The sequence below is a fragment of the Lissotriton vulgaris genome, chromosome 9 (genome assembly GCF_964263255.1).
Source record: "Lissotriton vulgaris chromosome 9, aLisVul1.2, whole genome shotgun sequence".
NCBI lineage: Eukaryota > Metazoa > Chordata > Amphibia > Caudata > Salamandridae > Lissotriton > Lissotriton vulgaris.
The window spans coordinates 33,180,668-33,202,029 of NC_141697.1; the positions used below are offsets into that span (position 1 = coordinate 33,180,668).

Sequence of the window (21,362 nt, forward strand, 5' to 3'; positions counted from 1 at the left end):
TTGAAGCGAGGCAGAACAGAAAACAGAGCATCCTAGTTCCAATGAGTCCAAGAAAAATTGGCTCTGTATCCCTAATTTCCCAGCCCATTTATTTCCATATTTTTCAATATCGTCCTGCTTCAATTCTACCAAATTAGCATAAAAATGGCGAATAGAACACATCCCTCCTTGTTCTATGGTTTCCATAATATTATTTTTAACAAATCCTGCCTCGCCTCCTTTTTTCCTATTGAGGAAGCTCCTGATCTGCTGATACTTAAAGAAGCTCTGTCTAGCAATATTAAATTTGGCCATCAAATCGGAGAATTGCAGTATCTTTTCATCTAGGCCCAGCAGATTTCCTATTTTTGTAATTCCATTTCTAGCCCATTCTGCCATAGTAGCATCAGCAAAAATTAAGGGTGGGAGAGTCTTGTTCCTGTATAGTCTGGTGTATCTGTTGTATCTTCCCAACCCACATTTTTTTGCTACAACTGACCAGATGCTATGCGCTGCTAGAACTGTCTTAAAACGAGTGCGTTTATAGTAAGAAAAGTCAGCGCAGTTTAAAAAAGCATTCGCAGTATCAGAGCCCAGTACAATAGAGTATATCATAGTCGAAAAGGCATTAACATTCAGATCCGCTCCACTAGCTCCTATCAGACCCTGAGTATATTGAAGAGCCGATGCCCAATAATATAATCTAAAATCTGGAACCCCCCATCCTCCCCTAGCCCTTGGTAGAGTCCTAAATTTGTAAGCCCGCCTGGTCTTCCCATATGACCAAATAAATGTATTCAAAATTGACTCAAGCTTATTAAACCAAGAGGACTCAAACAAGGGATATTGTTCAGAAAAAATAAAGAAATTTGGGGAGTATAAGCATTTTGATGACATTGGTTCGGCCCACCAGTGTGAGTCTAAGATTGTTTATCCTGACCAAATCCAAGCTTACTTTCCTCATTAAGGGGGAAATGTTCTGTTCTACCACTGTCTCTAAGATGGGCGAAATTTCAACACCTAAATAAACTGCTGCAGAAACCACGCGTGAATCGTTACAGCATACCATTGCATTCTTGATAATCTGCGTTTTTGCACTATTAAGCCTATAGCCAGAAATTATGCCAAATTTAAGGGCCTCTTGCTCGATTTCTCCAATTGCCATAGATGGATCCGGGGTAATTATAGCAACGTCATCTGCGTACGCCAGCACATTGACTTATTTATTTATTTAAAAGTTTTATATAGCGCGAACGAGATCTTTGCAGATATCAGAGCGCTTTACATAGAAGGGTACATGAGGGAGCATAGTCAGACAGGTAAATCAATATATCACACAGTACAAATAGTACAAATAAATGAGTGCAAAGCCAATCATATGAATAATAAGACAATATGAATAATAAGACCATAATATGAATAATAAGAGAGTATGAATAATAAAACAATAATAAGACAACTCAAACAAATAAGTAAAGGGGTCAAACATGTAGTTCAGATCGGTGCAGGGTGTTAATAGGATTCGAGAAAGTAGTTCAAGTGTATTTAGCCATGAGGATAGCTTTTACTTCTTTTTTAAAGAGTGTAGTGGAGGAGATGAGCCTGGTTTCGGGAGGGAGTGAGTTCCAAATTCTAGGCGCCATTCCCGAGAAGGAGCGCTTGTATGTTTTTTCCTTCCGGAATCTTCGAGGTTTCAGCAGAAGATTGTTTGTGCCTCTCGTGTTTCTAATTCCCCCAGAGATTGTCAATTTCTGAGCAAGGTAGCCGGGTGAGTTTAGGTGTACCGCCTTGTGTGTCATGCAGGCGATTTTCAGATGTATTCTGGCTTCAAAAGGCAGCCAATTCAGGGATTTCAAGTCAGGGGTAATGTGGGAGTGCTTTTTTGACCCAGTGATGAGTCTCGCTGCAGCATTTAGAGACGCTTTTAGTGGTGCGGTTGTAGTTAGGGGGAGTCCGCAGAGGGCGGTGCTGCCGTATTCAATTCGTGGGATGACTAGTGCTTGTACTGCAGTTTGGAAGTCTTTGGCTGGAAGGTAGGGTTTAAGTTTCCTCAGAGTATTGATCTGGAAGTTTGCTCCCTTTGTTGCCTTGCTGATATGTTGCTGCATGCTGAGATTGGTGTCGAGTGTTATGCCTAAAGATTTTGCTGAGTCCACGATGGTGGGTTGGACATTGAGTGCGGTTAGGTTTTTAAGCCAATGTTGAGTGGTGGATATCTTCGCTGGGGGTGAGATCAGGTTTTTTTGATTAGGTCAAGGTCCCGCGATAGGAGGAGTTCAGCAATGGCTGCGGAATGTTTCGTGGCCGATCTGAAGTTGAGAAGAATGCATTTGAGATGGGGTGTGTAGAGGGTGTTAGCTGGTTCTATCGAGAGAGGGACTTTTCTAAGATTATTGGGGATGGAGAATCTGCTGTTTAGTGTGGGTGGTCTAAGGGGATTTGGGTGTATCGTGGGAATGTTGCAGTGTGGGGTGCTTGTGTCAATTTGGGGGGCTGGGTCATAGGAGCGGAGAAGGGTGAGTGTGTCGAGGTCAGAAGAAGAGTTGTGGGTGCGGTGAGGGCGGTTGTTGCGATTAGGAGCTGGGATTAAGGTCAGATTGGGGACTTAATTGGGGTCAATTGATTGGTCCCCCTTGATTGGGGGCTCAAATGGGACAGACTTCTATCCCATTTGAGCAAAGGGGGGGAATACTAGGATTAAGATTGAGATAACGTAAATAAGGATCCATATAAAGTGCAAAGAGGAGTGGGGAACTCGGACAACCTTGCCTTGTCCCTCTTTTTATCTGTACCGCAGCCGTTAGTTCCCGATTAATTTTAATTCTAGCCGTTGGTGCCTTGTATAAAACCTGAATTGCACTAATATATCTTTCACCAAAACCATAATGTCTCATTAACTCCCACAAATACTCCCATGCGACCCTGTCAAAAGCCTTCTCGGCATCAAGAAATAAAGCTGCGACAGGGCCGCCCGCAACCTCCATAGCATTGAAGCAGGTAATCACTGTCCTAACATGTTCCGTAGTACCCTTCCCTGGGATAACACCATGTTGGGCTGGGGAAACTAATTTCTCTATAACAGTAGTCAGCCTTGTTGCCAAGATTTTCGAATACAACTTCACATCCGCATTCATTAAAGCAATAGGTCTATACGACCCAGGGGCTGTAGGAGGTTTACCTTTTTTCAAGATGACTATGATTTCAGTGCCACCCCATGAGTTTGGAATTGAAGCTTCACTCTGAGCTTGAATGAGCGTATCCAGTAACTCCGACCTGAGGGCCGCAAAAAATGTTTTATAGAATTCCACCGGAATCATATCTGGTTCTGCAGCCTTGGATGACGGAAGATCTGATAGGACTAATGCCAATTCTTCTATAGTTATAGTAGAGTCTAATTTTTCCTTTTCCTCTGACCTCTAACTCGTTAAGTTGGATGTTTCCTAAATAGTCTTTGATTTTATCCCTACACACCTCAGCTTCCACATCATATAATTCTGAATAATATCTCCAAAACTCATTTCTTATATCTGCAGGGTCAGAAATCAAATTGCCTGAGCCATCTATCATTTTCTTAATATCACCTGCGGTAATTTTCTGTCTCGTTCTGACGGCAAGAATATGCCCCACTCTCTCACTAAACTCGCAAGCTTGTTATTTCTTTGCTAAGTAGTTTGCTGCTGTTTTATTAGCAATACTTTCAGCTATTTCAGCCTTTAACACCATAATTTCCAACATTTGTTGATCCAAAGGGCTATTTATGGAATAAATTTAAAATGAAGAAAAATATTTCTATGAAACATTAAGTCTTAATCTTTTTCTCCACTTTCAATTAAAATAGTTTTTTCATTTCTTATGAAGCATGTTTCTTCATTACGTTCCTCCACATTTAAACAAATGGCTGTATTTTTGTGTTAAAATATGGCACTGTGTCTACAGGTCACTGGGAACAAGATGTCTGCTGTTTGTAAGTGTGACACTTGGAAATGGGAGAACATTTAAATGAGGAGTTTTATAGAATCCTTATAAATCTAAAGTTAACTCAGTTTAATTTACTCCCATTTCAAATTGTCGCCTTTACACATAGCAGGCATCTTGTTCCCAGTGGCTGATACAGTGCCATATTTACAACTGAAAGATACAGCCATTAATGTAATGTGCAGCAAAAAGTTCCATATTATGAATATTTTTGCAGAACATTCTTCAGCACTTTAAAGGTCTCTCACTTAGAAAAAAATGGTAGTATGTTTGTGTTATACATTGAACGGTTCCACATATGGTAAAAGGCTTATCTTGTGCCACAAGTGCATACAACACAGGCTCTTAATCACCTATACGCGTGTATCCCATTTATCTCACACATGTTCATACACCCCCGAAGACTACACTGACACATTGCAGCCCAGTCACAGCTCCCCTAGTCAAAGTATTTTGTTCATACCATAGTATGTGGCTCTATGGACATTAGGCTTTAGGTCAATGATACTTGGCGCTGGGGTGTCTGGTAGTGCGCGAGATTTGACCTTCAGAGGCTCAATGATCAGAAGTAGCTTTCACTTACGAAAAGGTTTGAGACCCCTGGTATAGATGCACCTCTGGCTAAAATTTCAAGATATGTCATTCTACACTCATCTCTAGCTATCACAAGATGTAATCCAAGTATGACATTTTGTGCTTGAACCCAGAATCAACCGGCACTGTAGATTCAACATCGCATTGCCTCACTCTTAGGACCTTTTGTATTGTGTAACATGCAACATCACACTCACTAAATTTTCAGCACATTTTGCCACACAGCACACACTGCTCCTTAACAGGTCTTTGCTTAAGCACCTGTAATTAACACCACCTTATACTTGTAACAAACCATGTTGCTAGTGGACATGACTAGGCGCGAGAACCACAAACTCTACGGGCAGATCTCCCCCCATGAATTGCCTGTAGATGCTGTGGCCTTGTAACTTTCCAACAAACTGTCTTACAGGCTTATTTACTGGATTTGTCAACGCGTTTAAGTAAAGCACTAGTTTCTTATATTAACTCATTAACAAATTAAACAGATCTTGACATCAACTCCTTCCTGATCTATTTCTAGATCTTCTGCCAAAGAAAGGTTTCACAACAGAAAATACTTTATTCAGAGCTTCCCATTTATTCGCTGGAGGTAACATATGCGTTTTCAAAGTCATTATTCAGCCCTATAAGAAGGGTTCCATAAGCAAAACCTTGCTGCAAGGCTATAAATGGATATCATAAAGTCTTTACATAAAATTACCTCGGAAGTCGTAAGACAAGTTCTTCGGAGATGACCTCTCAAACACCGAGGAGTTCTGTAGACATTGCATGAGAAGGCGGAAGAACTCATGATTCGACACATCCACGTCCTTCATTTCTGACTGATCCTGCTGTCCAGTGAAGGTGACCTTGAGAGTTTGTATTGCACTGAAGTTTCGGAGTCGGAAGCCCATTACAGCACTACCCCAGATATCAGTCCGATTAATAACTAGCTTAGAGATCGACTGTGTGTCAATCTGATGAACAAGCTCTCTCAATATATCTGCGACGATCTTCCACTGCTTACTGAATGGCCTGAAAGAGGGGAGTTAAATTTTATAGTCACATAGAAAAAGAGGTCCCTTTAACATATCCATTAATACATGGTTCTTGTGGTGCAAATCAATACCATGTGAAATCCTCTACACCTCTTACTGCTGCATTACATAACAATGAATTTCCTTTGAGTTTTTCCAACAAGGTAAGAAAACAGCAAACAAAATGTATTACATGTATAAAGCAAGAGTAAATACATTGAAGCGTATATGCTCTTTGTATAGTGTCACAACTGAACTGCTCTTATTTACAAAAGTATAAATGAATAACAAAATAAGGAGCGGTTTCAATTGTCAACTGCACAATGGCATTCATGTTCCAATAAACCACCTTACAAAGATGCTTAGAGAAAAAAAGATACTTATCCAGTATTGGGGCATCTTTCATAGATTCACATTCCCTGTTGTCGAGATGAGTCCCACTGTTCCATAGTCGAGCAGTATGCAAAATTACCATAGGCTATAATGGCACTAGGGCATAAATTTAGTAGGACCAAACTTCATATACAACCAATCAGTAGCTAGCACCGTCTAGAACAATCCCTTTGTAAAGCGCTCTGATATCCTTCGGGATCTTGTTTGCGCTATATAAAACTTTATAAATAAATGAGAGGCTAAATCCCTCAGACTTTCACTACATGTTGTGTGTCAGTGAGTCTCCCAGACCTCTGCTCAGTTTTTCATCAAGCTACTACAGCTTTATATTTCTACTACCATACTGAAGAGACCAGTTTCCTCCCTGCAAGACATGTAGGAAGAAAAGGGTTTGTGTGGATGACCCACATAAGGACTGTATTTACTGCCTCCATCCCCAACATGAGGTAACAGTGTAAAATATGTCATTTTTTGCTCTAAAACCATGAGGGATAGAGAGGGTAGGTTTCTCTTGTGGCCTTGAAAAAACAAAATCACACAAGCCTCCTTCTGATGAGGAGTGCAAGGCCCGTCATGGGTCTTACAAAAGAGCCAGGTCCCATGACGACATTTCTGAAGGGGCCAGAAAACTTAAGCATGGGCATAGCCAATAGGTCTCGCTTTTGGACCTTATAAGTATTTAGTAATGCAGCACAATATCCTTGATGCAACAACATCAACTGTGGCATGGATAAACACTTATGAGGTCCCAAAAGCGAGACCTGCCAATGCTTGTTTACATAGTAACTGCTGAGTATCAGCTACGTCCTACTCCCAAATAGACAACTAGCATGTCAACAGACCAGAGAGAGAATTAGAGAGATTTAGAGCGATTTAGAGAGAGATACATGTAAATTATATATAAAAATTATAATTCATTAAGATGAAAAATAATCAATATAATCAGTGTGAAGGGAAGAGACTGATAAGCAACAGTGAAAAGCTAAGGAGTGGTGGACGAAAAGCAATGGAGAGGAAGGGTGGCAGAGCAACTGAGAACTGGTGGGAGGCCAAAAAGCAACAGAAGAGCAGAGGAGGGTGACAGAGGAAGAGAAGGAAGCAACACGCAGGTGCAGCAAGGTCGCGAGCTAAGCTAGGGGAAATGAAAAGCAACAGAAAAATGGGTAGTGGTGAGGGCAAAAACACAAAAAGGTGGCAGGGAGGGGCAAATGCCCAATCTGTCCACTCCAAACAACGCTCCCTTCTGATACTGTGCTGCAGAACTAACGGGAAACATTTAAAAAGCAAAATATAAAGTTACATTTCCAGAAGGATGTAAAACGGGAGGAAGTGCATTGTACTCGTTATTTGAATTTACTTATTTTAGGAAGAACACTAATTAAATTGCAGTTTTAAAAGGCATATATTCTAATCATTGCGGCTCTGAGACATGCTCATAAGCACCCTTGCAGCTTATTAGATATATCGCTAAACGCAAATGCTATAAATTAACTGTCTGGGATGTAGCTTATATGACTTCGAGGCACCGAAATGTTTCCTTTGGTGTGCAGGCTGTAATGGTTTATGTAGCGTGTCTAATGTCAGTACGCTCGGTCCCAAAACAAGCACCAGTAGAGGCGTGTTTGGAAACCGAAGGCTGTGTAAGGGGAGGGATGCATGGATTGGAGAGCGGCAGGCTGTACGATGCAGAGTTTAGCAGCCATGTTGGGAAAGACTACAAAGATCTTGGCATGCGCAACTGGAGAAGCCGGGAGGGCGGCACACGCATACACGAAGGAGGACGTGATTTTTTATTATTTATTTATGCATTTTTATATAGCGCGGACTTTACGCGAAGGTGTCAGAGCGCTTCACAATAGGAACAGAAATGAAACAATGAGAAACATTACAAAAGACCAGATTACAAAAGCATACGTTACATAAGGTAAAAGTGACAATTGTGAGCAAACAAAATACATGAGGTAGTAAAAATTGTGAGCAAACAAAATACATGAGGTAGTAAAAATTGTGAGCAAACAAAATACATGAGGTAGTAAAAAGTGCACAAGAGGAAAAAGTGACAAGTGTGCAGTTACAAGAGAAAACAACGTGTAATTTGAGGTATAATACTGCGATAAGTATATAATAACTCATGCACAAGAACAAGCGTTACGTAGGCAAAGGTGGAACTTGTGCAAGTATCAAAGGTAAAAACATGTGAGAGGTAGCAAACCGTGTGCTACAAGGGCAAAGTAGTGTGTGCATGTTACAAAAGGGCACCAAACACAAGTACATGGAAAATACTGCAAAAAGGCAGACATTCCAACCCCAGGAATACACTGGGAAGGCACTTCCATGGTCATGGAAAGTAGAATTTATCAGTAGTGGGAAGTCTTCCTCCAAATGATTCAGAAAAGGGGGTGGTGATGAACAGAGGGTCTGAATTAAGCAGACCACTCTTACCCAGTCCAAAGATCAGGGCTTGATCCATCACCGTTTTTTAGCTCACTGCACCATCCCAGCTCAGAACCTGGCTACATGCAAATTAGTCTGTTCCTGTCCCAATGCATGATGGGAACAGGGCAAACCAAACTACCAAGCCAATTCTTATACTGGGAAGGAAACAAGCTTCCGGGGACCGGTTTCTGGCATTTCAGCCGCCCCAGGATTGAAGCAAGCCGGGCCGACGACGGCTGAAATGCCAGAAACCGGTCCCCGGAAGCAGGTCTCCTTTCTGGTGAAGAATTGGCTTGGTAGTTTAGTCTGCTCTGTTCCCATGATGCACTGGGCCAGGGACAGACTGATTTGCATATAGCCAGGTTCTGATCTTTGGACTGGGTAAGAGTGGTCTGCTTAATTCAGACACTCTGTTCATCACCACCCCCTTTTCTGAATCATCTTCCTCCAAATAACACGAGGACATGAATTACTTTTGGAGGTGTCTCTGGAGGAGGAGAACTTTGAGGTCCCTTTTGAAGGCCTGGGAGGAGGTGGTGGTCCGGAGCTGAGGTGGAAAGGAGTTCCAGATTCTCACTGCGTTGCCTGAAAAGGATTGGGCCATTGTTCTCTCCTGATCTTCTGCAAGGGAGGGCTATATTTTATTTGAAGCATTAGCTTTCGTGATGACCCATCTGTAGTGAGGAGGGAGATTTTTGCAGAGGATTCCACTTGGCAAACAGTACCTTTTGTTCGATTTCTGTTTAAACAGCAATACGAAGCAGGCGAGAATAAAAATATTTGAATTTATTTCCCAGTCCGCACCTAACCGAAACAAACTAGTGGGATTACAATCAAAAAATTCCTGTCTCGTGAGTCATCGCGGTTGCATCAAAGCTCGGCGAGCAGCAGTGACTATAAAAAATAGCCAGCCAGTAAGGTGTGCGCGAATGCAATGCAGTGGATATAGAAATTAAACAGTGGACGCAGTAGACTCAAAACTCCTACCAAACCTTTGCCCTTTGATTGGGGCATATTACTTCATTGTGAATTAAAGGTTTGTCTACAAGCATCACGATCGAGGCATCAACCGACATGTAAAAAGCAAGACCGGATCTGAGAGCACGTTACAGCTATTTTCGTCTGCATTAGAGTTGGCAATGAGGGAATTTTCCGAAATACGTAGGGCAATGCCGACCAAAGAGCAGCTCATGTTCGATGTTCCATTTTTGTTTTGGGTGTTCTTTGGGGAGTTGGGTGGGGTGGTGGTTAGTATCAGCTTCAACCCGCCTCCGAGGCTCTTCAAGAGGGCCGAGGAGTAAAGAGTAATGTTCGACTGTCAGCACGGGGAATGTTTTCCATAGGCGCACTAACCCGATCCTACTAGGATGTCCTGGCGAACGAGCTCTCGGACTGGGGGCGTGCAATGCATCAGTCGCAGACTTATGAGACATGCCTGGGAACAAAGTCGAACAAAACTAAGAACGAAACTGAAATATTTCAAATTTAAACGTATTACAGGCTTATGCTACAGTACAAAAAAAAACAAGCACTGGCGTTGCCAACAGGTCTCGCAGTAGGAAAGTTGGAGCTATTGGTTTTGAAAGCCGGTGGCAGTGGCTTACTCGATCCGCTCACGCTTGTATACACAGCATGCACTGATAGCGCTGTATTAGGAGCGTTTTTAAAACTTAGCGCGTTTGGCTAATTTTAACTTGTTCAGTGTAATACTGTGTTAATTTGCTTTCTGTGTCTTACCAATTGGCTGTCAGCATCTGTGGGGGTACTTTGACCGCCTACTCCCGCCCCGGTCCGCCGCGCCCATCTTGGACGTTTGTTGCGGAGGGTGGAGGAGGAGCCCAATCACTTCCGGGCTCAGGGCTGCAACATCCGCGCTCTAGTCGCGCTGTATGTCTTTTCTATAAAATCCCTGCCTGAAATCACTCGCGCTGTGGAGAGGAGAAAGCCGGTGGCAGTGGCTTACTCGATCCGCTCACGCTTGTATACACAGCATGCACTGATAGCGCTGTATTAGGAGCGTTTTTAAAACTTAGCGCGTTTGGCTAATTTTAACTTGTTCAGTGTAATACTGTGTTAATTTGCTTTCTGTGTCTTACCAATTGGCTGTCAGCATCTGTGGGGGTACTTTGACCGCCTACTCCCGCCCCGGTCCGCCGCGCCCATCTTGGACGTTTGTTGCGGAGGGTGGAGGAGGAGCCCAATCACTTCCGGGCTCAGGGCTGCAACATCCGCGCTCTAGTCGCGCTGTATGTCTTTTCTATAAAATCCCTGCCTGAAATCACTCGCGCTGTGGAGAGGAGAAAGCCGGTGGCAGTGGCTTACTCGATCCGCTCACGCTTGTATACACAGCATGCACTGATAGCGCTGTATTAGGAGCGTTTTTAAAACTTAGCGCGTTTGGCTAATTTTAACTTGTTCAGTGTAATACTGTGTTAATTTGCTTTCTGTGTCTTACCAATTGGCTGTCAGCATCTGTGGGGGTACTTTGACCGCCTACTCCCGCCCCGGTCCGCCGCGCCCATCTTGGACGTTTGTTGCGGAGGGTGGAGGAGGAGCCCAATCACTTCCGGGCTCAGGGCTGCAACATCCGCGCTCTAGTCGCCCCTACCCCCTCCATAAATGTGCAGATGTCCGCGGTCGCGCAGCGGACGCGTGCAGCGGGCGCGCCGGAAGCGCGCCGAAGTCGAGCCAAAGTCTAGCCCATCTGCGCCCGTCCGCGGCCGGACGGGGCGCGGGGCGACTACTCTTGGCCAGTCCACATCCCAGAGTATACGGTATGATAGACAGGCGCTATTAGATCTCCGTCCTGGAGTCACCTTATCCTGCTTTCACACCATGGAGGCGCTGCTTGTGCATTGTTGCCCTTCATGCTCTTTCACGCCTTACAAACCACCCATCAGGGCAGGCTCTTTAATTCGAACTAAGGCGGGTTTGATCAACTGCCGCTCTCTGGGTAAACACACTTTACAAATTCATCAACTACTGGAGGATGATGGCTTTGATGTGATGTTTTTCACGGAGACTTGGCTGGGGGAACTTTCCGACCCAGACATCATTGAAGCCATGCCTTCTGGCTTCTCCTTGACCAGACTTGACAGGAAGGATGGCAGGGGAGGTGGTATTGCTATTGCCACTAAAACCCCTCTGCAGTGCTCCCTATCGCCACTGACCATAGATCACTGTGAAGCTGGCGTTTTTACTATTCTAGTTAACCCTCAATTCTCCTTCTCTGGCATTCTTGTGTACAGACCTCCCGGGAGACTGTATGATTTCACATCCAGCCTTCTCGAAAACACTGCTCACCACGCTATTAGGAAGAACAATTTCCTGGTGCTAGGCGACTTGAACGCTCATTTTGATGACCCCCTCGATCCCGGAGCTAAGGATATTAGGTCTGCTCTCCAGTCTCTGCAGCTAGATCTCATAAATTTTGATCCCACTCACAGACAAGGTCACCTTCTGGACCCCATCTTTGGGAACGTCTCCAGAGTACATGCTCTTTTTCCTATTCCGGTACCCTGGTCAGATCACTCTATTGTTCCTTTCTACCTGCAGAGATCTGTGCCTGATCCGAAAAATAATGACACGGATCTTCGGTACCAGCGCCGGAAATGGAAAAATTTTTCTCAGGACATGTTCAATAAACTGATTGGAATAGGAGACTCTCTTGATAGCACTGACTGTGAAATGGCCTACAGTCAATTGCAGGACAGAATCTTAAGGGCCCTAGACCAAACCGCTCCTACTCGCACCTTAAAAAATTTCACTAGCCCCAGAAAATCTACCCCCTGGTTCACTGCAGAACTACAAGCATGCAAATCTGCATGCAAAAAATTAGAACGTGACTGGCGCACTAACTTTTGCCCAGCTATTAAACTGCAATATAAACAAGCGCAAAAGGAATACTATAAAAAAGTCCGTATTTCTAAAGCCATGCACTATAAGACTCGCATTGGGGAGGCAGAGAACTCTTCTAAAGAGCTTTTTAAAATTTTCAAGGAAATTTCTGTGCTCACTAATGACAATGCACCTTGCGACAACTCAGTGGAAACTTGCAATAAGATTGCTCGATACTTTTCAGATAAGATCACCAATATCTATACCAGTTTCTCTGATATGCTGCCATCTGGCCATGATTTCACAGAGAGCGCGGTTACTAATTCCACTGTGTCTTGCCTCCAATGCTTCTCGGTTCCTACTCCCGATGCGCTTATAAACATCTGCAAGAGCGTTAAATCGGGTTCCCCTCGGGACCCTGCTCCCCCGAAAGTACTCAGAGAGAGCCTACAGGTACTGGAACCCTACTTCAGGCAGATTATTCAGTTGTCCTTCTCCTCTGCGCACTTACCGACTGATTGGAAGAAGGCTATTGTACTACCTATTAAAAAGAAGCCGAATGTAAGTCAGGACACCTTGGAAAATCTGAGACCTATATCTCTATTACCCTATCTTGCCAAAGTGACCGAAAAAATTGCTAATAAGCAACTTATGGCTCACTTTGAAGCTAATAATTGCCTGCACAGCTCCCAGTCCGGTTTTAGGACCAATTACTCCACCGAGACAGCCCTCCTGAGAGCTACTGAAACGCTTAGGGCAGGAGCGGATGAGGGTCATACGATGGCGCTCATAATGCTGGACCTCAGTGCTGCGTTTGACACTGTAGCCCATTCCACCCTGCTACAGTGTCTAAACCAGGCTGGGGTCACAAAGGAAGCATTGGGATGGCTTAAATCTTTCCTAATAGACCGAAGCTTCCAGGTTCAGAGAGGAAACTCCCTTTCTGACAGCATTGCCCTAGAACAGGGGGTGCCTCAGGGCTCTGCCCTGAGCCCCACCTTGTTTAACCTTTATATGGCTCCATTGGCGGAGGTGGTTCAATCGTTCGGCATAAAAATTGTATCTTATGCCGACGATACCCAACTCCTCATCTCCCTATCCCAGACACCCACCTTGGCTGCTGCCAACTTCAAAACATGCATGCAGGAGCTTGCAGGCTGGATGAACCAACACTGCCTCAAGCTCAATGGCTCTAAAACTGAGGTGCTGGTGATTGGGGGTAACTCGGCCAGCTGGACCCTGGACTGGTGGCCTTCTTGTCTTGGTCCTATGCCTTCCCCGTGCAAGGAAGCTAAGAACCTGGGTGTTTGGGTTGATCCCAGACTCTCCTATGACAGCCACGTCCAGAAGCTAACAGGAAAGTGCTTTGGTGTACTAAAGACCTTAAATCGCACCCTGGATCTCCTTCCTTTAGAGGCCAGACGTACGATGACTCAAGCTCTGGTGACCTCCCGTATTGATTACGGTAATGTCCTTCTCTTAGGTACTACTGAGAAGAACATTAAAAAACTTCAGGTTCTCCAGAACACGGCGGCACGTTTGGTCCTCAGGCTTCCCAGAAGAGCGGCCTCCAAGCCTACACTAGTTGCTCTTCACTGGCTCCCTATAAAAAAGAGGATCTTGTTTAAAGCGCTCCTTATGTGTTACAAGATCACCTCTCAGGTAGCCCCTGAATATCTGAAGGATCTCGCAATCCCCTATGTGCCCAACAGAGAACTGCGCTCTAAGGGTTCCGGGCTTCTGTATGCCCCCCGGATAAACAAAGCAAGAATGGGAGGGCGCTCCTTTCGTGCACTGGCGGCCAAGAATTGGAACCTTCTTCCTCTGCATATTAGACTGGCTGAGACAGAGACCTTATTTAGGAGACTCTTAAAAACTCACCTTTTCTCCCTTTAGGTCTCTCCCTTTCCCCTGCCTTCCCTCTCCACAGCGCGGGGACACGCCGAGATGGCGTCACCAGGCGCTTTATAAAATCCTATATTATTATTATTATTAAATGACACATTTTATATTTATGTGTTGGTTATGGAAATCGCGAAATTAATAGTTTTGTCATTTACAATGCCAATACTTTTAACTTTTGCAAATGTGACACTCATAGTATTTGTAATGCAAATGTTTTGTATTTACGTGACTTAGATGTATTGATATTACAAATAACAATGGTTATGAAATTTTTAAAATAATTAATACTTAAATAAAAGTTATTGTAATTTATAATGGCAATAGCTTAAACTGTTGTAAATACCTTTTGTGAAGATTATGTTCAGTGTATTTTATTGTGAGGAAAATAAAAACAGAAGTGAAATATTAACGTCTTTTCGTGACATTTGTGTAATGTGAGAGAGTGAGAGTGAGTTTGAAAAGGGTGATTGATTGCGATATGATGTGTGATGCTGATAGGGTGTGTTAGTGTGTGTGATTTTTGAGAATGTTATTGAGGGTGTGTAAGGGTCTTTGAGTGTAATTGTGTGTGAGGTGGTGTGGGGGGGAGGGTGTGTGTATTCCGATGGTGTGTGGTGTTGTGAGGATGAAGGTGTGTGCGTGTGCCTTTGTATGATGTAGAGGGTGTTATGGTGACGGTGTGTGTGTGTGAGGTGTTATGAGGCTGAGGGTGTGTGAGGGTGAGTGTGTGTGAGTGTAGGTGTAGGTGCAGCTGTGTGATCTGTGTGATTTTCTAGAAAGCATGCAAACTGAAGAAAGGCGAATTATAATGCGGGTTTCAACGTGACCTTAGCCGAAAAAAAGCCAAGCAGAAACATTTGACTAATTGGTTCAAGGCTGAAACCGGATCTGCTTTCGAGGGGAGGCGGGCGGCCAGTGGTCAGCTTGGAATGGACAGTGAACGCCGAAGACAAAGGAATGCACACTAGGCATGTCTACGAACGAAACCAAGGGACGAAACGAAAACTCTTCCAAATGTCCGCAAGTGACCATCAGAAGGACAAATATTAGCTAGGTAGAGGCAGTAGATTAATTAGAATTAAACATCATTACTGGAAACTTGGGGTGGAGTGTCTTGGTTGAGCTTTCCGTACAAGTCTGGGGATTGGTAGACCAAGAGCGGAAGTGCAGCTAAACGCACGCAGGGATGCCGGTCTTTCGCCAAAGGAATGTGTGGCAGATGCACATACACACGCACACTCGATTAAGAAACGAAACCAAGGGACAAAACGAAAACTCTTCCAAATGTCCGCAAGTGACCGTCGGAAGGACAAATATTAGCTAGGTAGAGGCAGTAGATTAATTAGAATTAAACATCATTACTGGAAACTCGGGGTGGAGAGTCTTGGTTGAGCTTTCCGTACAAGTCTGACCAAGAGCGGAATTGCAGCTAAACGCACACAGGGATGCCGGTCTTTCGCCAAAGTTGTGAAACTTTCTAACAAAACATATTACCAAATGAGAGGTGGAGGTATCTGCTCTACAACACTGGACTTAATTAGCATGCAGACGTCAGTAACCATAATCTTTTGGTCTACCTTGCAGCTTGTTTATATTCTATAGCAAAAAGAACATATGATGGACTGAATGCTGAACAATGAAAACATTCACCCCCAGTTAACAGATCTGAGTTTAATCCGTTTTTTTTGCCCACCACCCCACCCCTGCTTAGACCAAGCTATATGCAAATCAGTCTGGACTCTGCTCCTCTTGGGAACAGTCCAGCTCAAACTGCCTAAGTGGGAAGGCTATGCCCAGACGTGGGTCGGATGCTCACCATGCCACTGGAGTCAAGCTAGTCTGGCCGATGCGGGGTAATAGCCTGAAACCGGCCCCAGGATGCTTGTGTCCGTTCCAGGGAGGACCTGACCAGGCAGTTCAGGCTGGACTGCTCCCATGAGGAGCAGGGTTGAGACTGATTTGCATATGCCTGGGTCCAAATTGGAATGGCATGGTGTGCAACAAAACCATGGATTTAGATCCAGATCTGTCTGGGGGTGAATGTTTGACATTCTTTCAGAATTCTGTCCAACACTTGTTCTTTGTATTTGTTTCAATTTAGCATAAATAGTGTACACTATAAAGAAAGTTGGCATTATCAGCTAATTTAATAGTGTACCAAACTGCTAGTACTCACTGTATCTGGAGCCTTCGATATAGCCCAGATTGTATTGTACTCAAAATTATTATAACCATAAGATTACTAGCCAGCTTGGTGGCATTACAAGCATCACTCCCCATCCACAATTGTCCTTGGAGGTCCATGTGCAGGTGACAGGATTGTTGCATAATATGGCACTACTTCAGCTGAACTTAGATTTGCGGTTAGTTTTACCGAATCCAAAACATGTAGCGTATACAAATGTATCAATTTGTTTTAATTAAATAAAAAAAAAATTGAAGACACATTTCAGCATTTAAACCCTCCTCGGGCATCCGATTTGAAGTAAGTCGTGCATGGCTCACTGAGTTGGTCTGATTTCTCTGTAACTATTTCTGTACAAAGAGAGGTATGATGTAGTGGCCAAGGCAAGGCTGAATAATTAATTATTACAAAGACGTCGGTTGTAAATGCTGGATCAGCTTCCGGGGCAGCACTGTTTACAACACCGAATGTCTCTGCCAAGATACATTTATCTGAGACGCCACCTTTAACGGCACAGCCTTGGAAGGCACACGTTTCGTCAGATTATCTCATGCAAACGGGTTCTTCTCCCATTCGTGCCAAGTATTTCAGTTACTTCAGATGTAACGTCGATAAAGTAATTGGTCAAAATTTCCCAGTACCGTGGGTCAAACCTCCTCTTTACCTTGTGGAGTAAGCTCCATCCTAAAAAGCCCCAATTTTACATCCAATGGAACCAAGCATGCTGTGAATTTCAGTTTCACTTTCCCGATTATTACACGTGCCGGTCTGTGAATCCCATTAAACTTAAAGAGTGGCTAAATATAAACAAAGAAACAAAGTATGCGGTGACCTGGCAAGTGGTGCAACGGAAGAAAGCGTGGTTCGCAGCACAGAAAAGCAAACATCTAAACCGTGTAAACGAAAAGGCAGACAAAGTGGATCATAAACCAATATTAGTTTACCAACTTTAAACACATGCACGAAAATTGGATTTTGGCTTGGCTGAGAAAAATAAAGGGTGGGGGCGGAGAAGAGGCAAGAAAATAGCCAAGATAAATTCACTCGAGACCGCGTTCCAGCTATTCTTCTGCTGCTTCGATGGAGCAAAGGGGTATTTTTTTGTACTTTCAGCGGTGGGGGAGGGTGGAGTCGGAGCACATAAATAAGTAAGTGTTGTCAGGAGGGAGGGAAGAGGAGGCAATGGCACTGCGTGTGGGACAACTGCAACAATAAACAAGCGTTAAGAGCGGCCGGCCGGGAAACTGAAAGTACGGCCGGCCAGACATGATTAAATTAGGGGAGGAGAAGTCGCAGAGCGCACGCTGGGCGAAGCCCTTTGATGTGCTGTGTGGCCGTGAATGCGCGTGGTTGTTTGGTCACGTGAACTTAATGAAAACCGCAGCGCAAGAAGCCCTTGGTTTGACGAGGATTTCGAGCACTCTAATTCTTGCTCCGCTCAATGCGCTTGCGCGCATTGATAGGTCGCGAGACCTAAAAAAACGTTTGCCTCAGTAACCCGACCCTGCTGGAAAGCCCTAGCGAACGAGCTCTCGGACTGGCGCAGCGGCAAAAGTGAAAGAGATGGCTCCGGATGGCGGCTTACTGTAATATAGAATTTACAACTACGGTGTCAGTGGTTTCCTGTGCATTTCAAGATGGGAATGCACGCACATAACAGTGACGTGGTTAAAGCACTGCACGAGTTCACATGATTACTTCACAAACCGATCTTGCTCTGTTATTTCACATGGCATGATAGAGAAGGCAGAGGAAGCACGGGAAATAAAATAAACACGCATTTACAATGCAATGGTTTCGCTTTTGGAAAAGTTAGAGCTATTGGCATTGCTCATGACATTTCTTTTTTTTTAACTTATAAATGAATGGCATTGTTATTTACATTGCCAACAGCGCTCTCAGCCCACACAGCGCTCTCAGCCCACACAGCGCTCTCAGCCCACACAGCGCTCTCAGCCCACACAGCGCTCTCACAGCCCACACAGCGCTCACAGCCCACACAGCGCTCTCACAGCCCACACAGCGCTCTCACAGCCCACACAGCGCTCACACAGCCCACACAGCTCACACAGCTCTCACACAGCTCTCACAGAGCTCTCACAGAGCTCTCACAGCCCACACAGCTCACACAGAGCTCTCACAGCTCACACAGCCCTCACAGCTCACACAGCCCTCACAGCTCACACAGCCCTCACAGCCCTCACAGCTCACACAGCCCTCACAGCTCACACAGCCCTCACAGCTCACACAGCCCTCACAGCTCACACAGCCCTCACAGCTCACACAGCCCTCACAGCTCACACAGCCCTCACAGCTCACACAGCCCTCACAGCTCACACAGCCCTCACAGCCCTCACAGCCCTCACAGCTCACACAGCCCTCACAGCCCTCACAGCCCACACAGCTCACACAGCCCTCACAGCCCACACAGCTCACAGCTCTCACAGCTCTCACAGCCCACACAGCTCTCACAGCCCACACAGCTCTCACAGCCCACACAGCTCTCACAGCCCACACAGCTCTCACAGCCCACACAGCGCTCACAGCCCACACAGCGCTCACAGCCCACACAGCGCTCACAGCCCACACAGCGCTCACAGCCCACACAGCGCTCACAGCCCACACAGCTCTCACAGCCCACACAGCTCTCACAGCCCACACAGCTCTCACAGCCCACACAGCTCTCACAGCCCACACAGCTCTCACAGCCCACACAGCTCTCACAGCCCACACAGCTCTCACAGCCCACACAGCTCTCACAGCCCACACAGCTCTCACAGCCCTCACAGCCCACACAGCTCTCACAGCCCACACAGCTCTCACAGCCCACACAGCTCTCACAGCCCACACAGCTCTCACAGCCCACACAGCCCACACAGCTCTCACAGCCCACACAGCTCTCACAGCCCACACAGCTCTCACAGCCCACACAGCTCTCACAGCCCACACAGCTCTCACAGCCCACACAGCTCTCACAGCCCACACAGCTCTCACAGCCCACACAGCTCTCACAGCCCACACAGCTCTCACAGCCCACACAGCTCTCACAGCCCACACAGCTCTCACAGCCCACACAGCTCTCACAGCCCACACAGCTCTCACAGCCCACACAGCTCTCACAGCCCACACAGCTCTCACAGCCCACACAGCTCTCACAGCCCACACAGCTCTCACAGCCCACACAGCTCTCACAGCCCACACAGCTCTCACAGCCCACACAGCTCTCACAGCCCACACAGCTCTCACAGCCCACACAGCTCTCACAGCCCACACAGCTCTCACAGCCCACACAGCTCACAGCCCACACAGCTCTCACAGCCCACACAGCTCTCACAGCCCACACAGCTCTCACAGCCCACACAGCTCTCACAGCCCACACAGCTCTCACAGCCCACACAGCCCACACAGCTCTCACAGCCCACACAGCTCACAGCCCACACAGCTCTCACAGCCCACACAGCTCACAGCCCACACAGCTCACAGCCCACACAGCTCTCACAGCCCACACAGCTCTCACAGCCCACACAGCTCTCACAGCCCACACAGCTCACAGCCCACACAGCTCTCACAGCCCACACAGCTCTCACAGCCCACACAGCTCTCACAGCCCACACAGCTCTCACAGCCCACACAGCTCTCACAGCCCACACAGCTCTCACAGCCCACACAGCTCTCACAGCCCACACAGCTCTCACAGCCCACACAGCTCTCACAGCCCACACAGCTCTCACAGCCCACACAGCGCTCACAGCCCACACAGCTCTCACAGCCCACACAGCGCTCACAGCCCACACAGCGCTCACAGCCCACACAGCTCTCACAGCCCACACAGCTCTCACAGCCCACACAGCTCTCACAGCCCACACAGCTCTCACAGCCCACACAGCTCTCACAGCCCACACAGCTCTCACAGCCCACACAGCTCACAGCCCACACAGCTCTCACAGCCCACACAGCTCACAGCCCACACAGCTCTCACAGCCCACACAGCTCTCACAGCCCACACAGCTCTCACAGCCCACACAGCTCTCACAGCCCACACAGCTCTCACAGCCCACACAGCTCACAGCCCACACAGCTCTCACAGCCCACACAGCTCTCACAGCCCACACAGCTCACAGCCCACACAGCTCACAGCCCACACAGCTCTCACAGCCCACACAGCTCACAGCCCACACAGCTCACAGCCCACACAGCTCTCACAGCCCACACAGCTCTCACAGCCCACACAGCTCTCACAGCCCACACAGCTCTCACAGCCCACACAGCTCTCACAGCCCACACAGCTCACAGCCCACACAGCTCTCACAGCCCACACAGCTCTCACAGCCCACACAGCTCTCACAGCCCACACAGCTCTCACAGCCCACACAGCTCTCACAGCCCACACAGCTCTCACAGCCCACACAGCTCTCACAGCCCACACAGCTCTCACAGCCCACACAGCTCTCACAGCCCACACAGCTCACAGCCCACACAGCTCACAGCCCACACAGCTCTCACAGCCCTCACAGCCCTCACAGCCCTCACAGCCCTCACAGCCCTCACAGCCCTCACAGCCCTCACAGCCCTCATAACCCACACTATGCTGCCGTCTCTAAGAGAAGCACTTCCCAAATTCAAAGCAGATCTCAGTTTCAGAGATTCATTCCCCAAATGCAACTACAGACATGTGCTTTCCCAAGGAAATATACTGCAAAAATAAAACAAGCATTTACAAGTGGGGCCGGAGACACGGACAGCGGGAGGGGGGGCAGGAACGGGCACACGGATAGCGGGAGGGGGGGGGGGGGGCGGGAACAGGCACAGGCACAATCAAAAGGCAGAAGGCAAGAAAAAAAAACCAAAGTTGTATCTGTTATTTTGGTGCAGGCTAGAACCCACTTGCATGAGCTAGCTGCACAAAGGCGGAGTCTCATTTCAGGCCTGGAGGGACTCCCTGCACACAGAGGGAGACTGGGGGCAAGTCTTGAGGGACTCACTGCACAGAGGGAGACTGAGGACAGGCCTGAGGGACTCACTGCACACAGAGGGAGACT

The 21,362-nt window shown here is 46.5% G+C and overlaps 1 protein-coding gene across 3 annotated transcripts in view; it reads right to left on the reverse strand.

The window, feature by feature from the left end:
• Nucleotides 1–21,362, reverse strand: part of G2E3 (G2/M-phase specific E3 ubiquitin protein ligase) — a 446,104-nt gene that overhangs the window by 77,707 nt on the left and 347,035 nt on the right. For all 3 annotated transcript variants that reach the window (XM_086936985.1, XM_086936986.1, XM_086936987.1), the window contains exon 12: nucleotides 5,252–5,565. In XM_086936985.1, coding sequence (XP_086793111.1) covers nucleotides 5,252–5,565 — 314 coding nt within the window. The remainder of the gene's footprint in view (nucleotides 1–5,251; nucleotides 5,566–21,362) is intronic.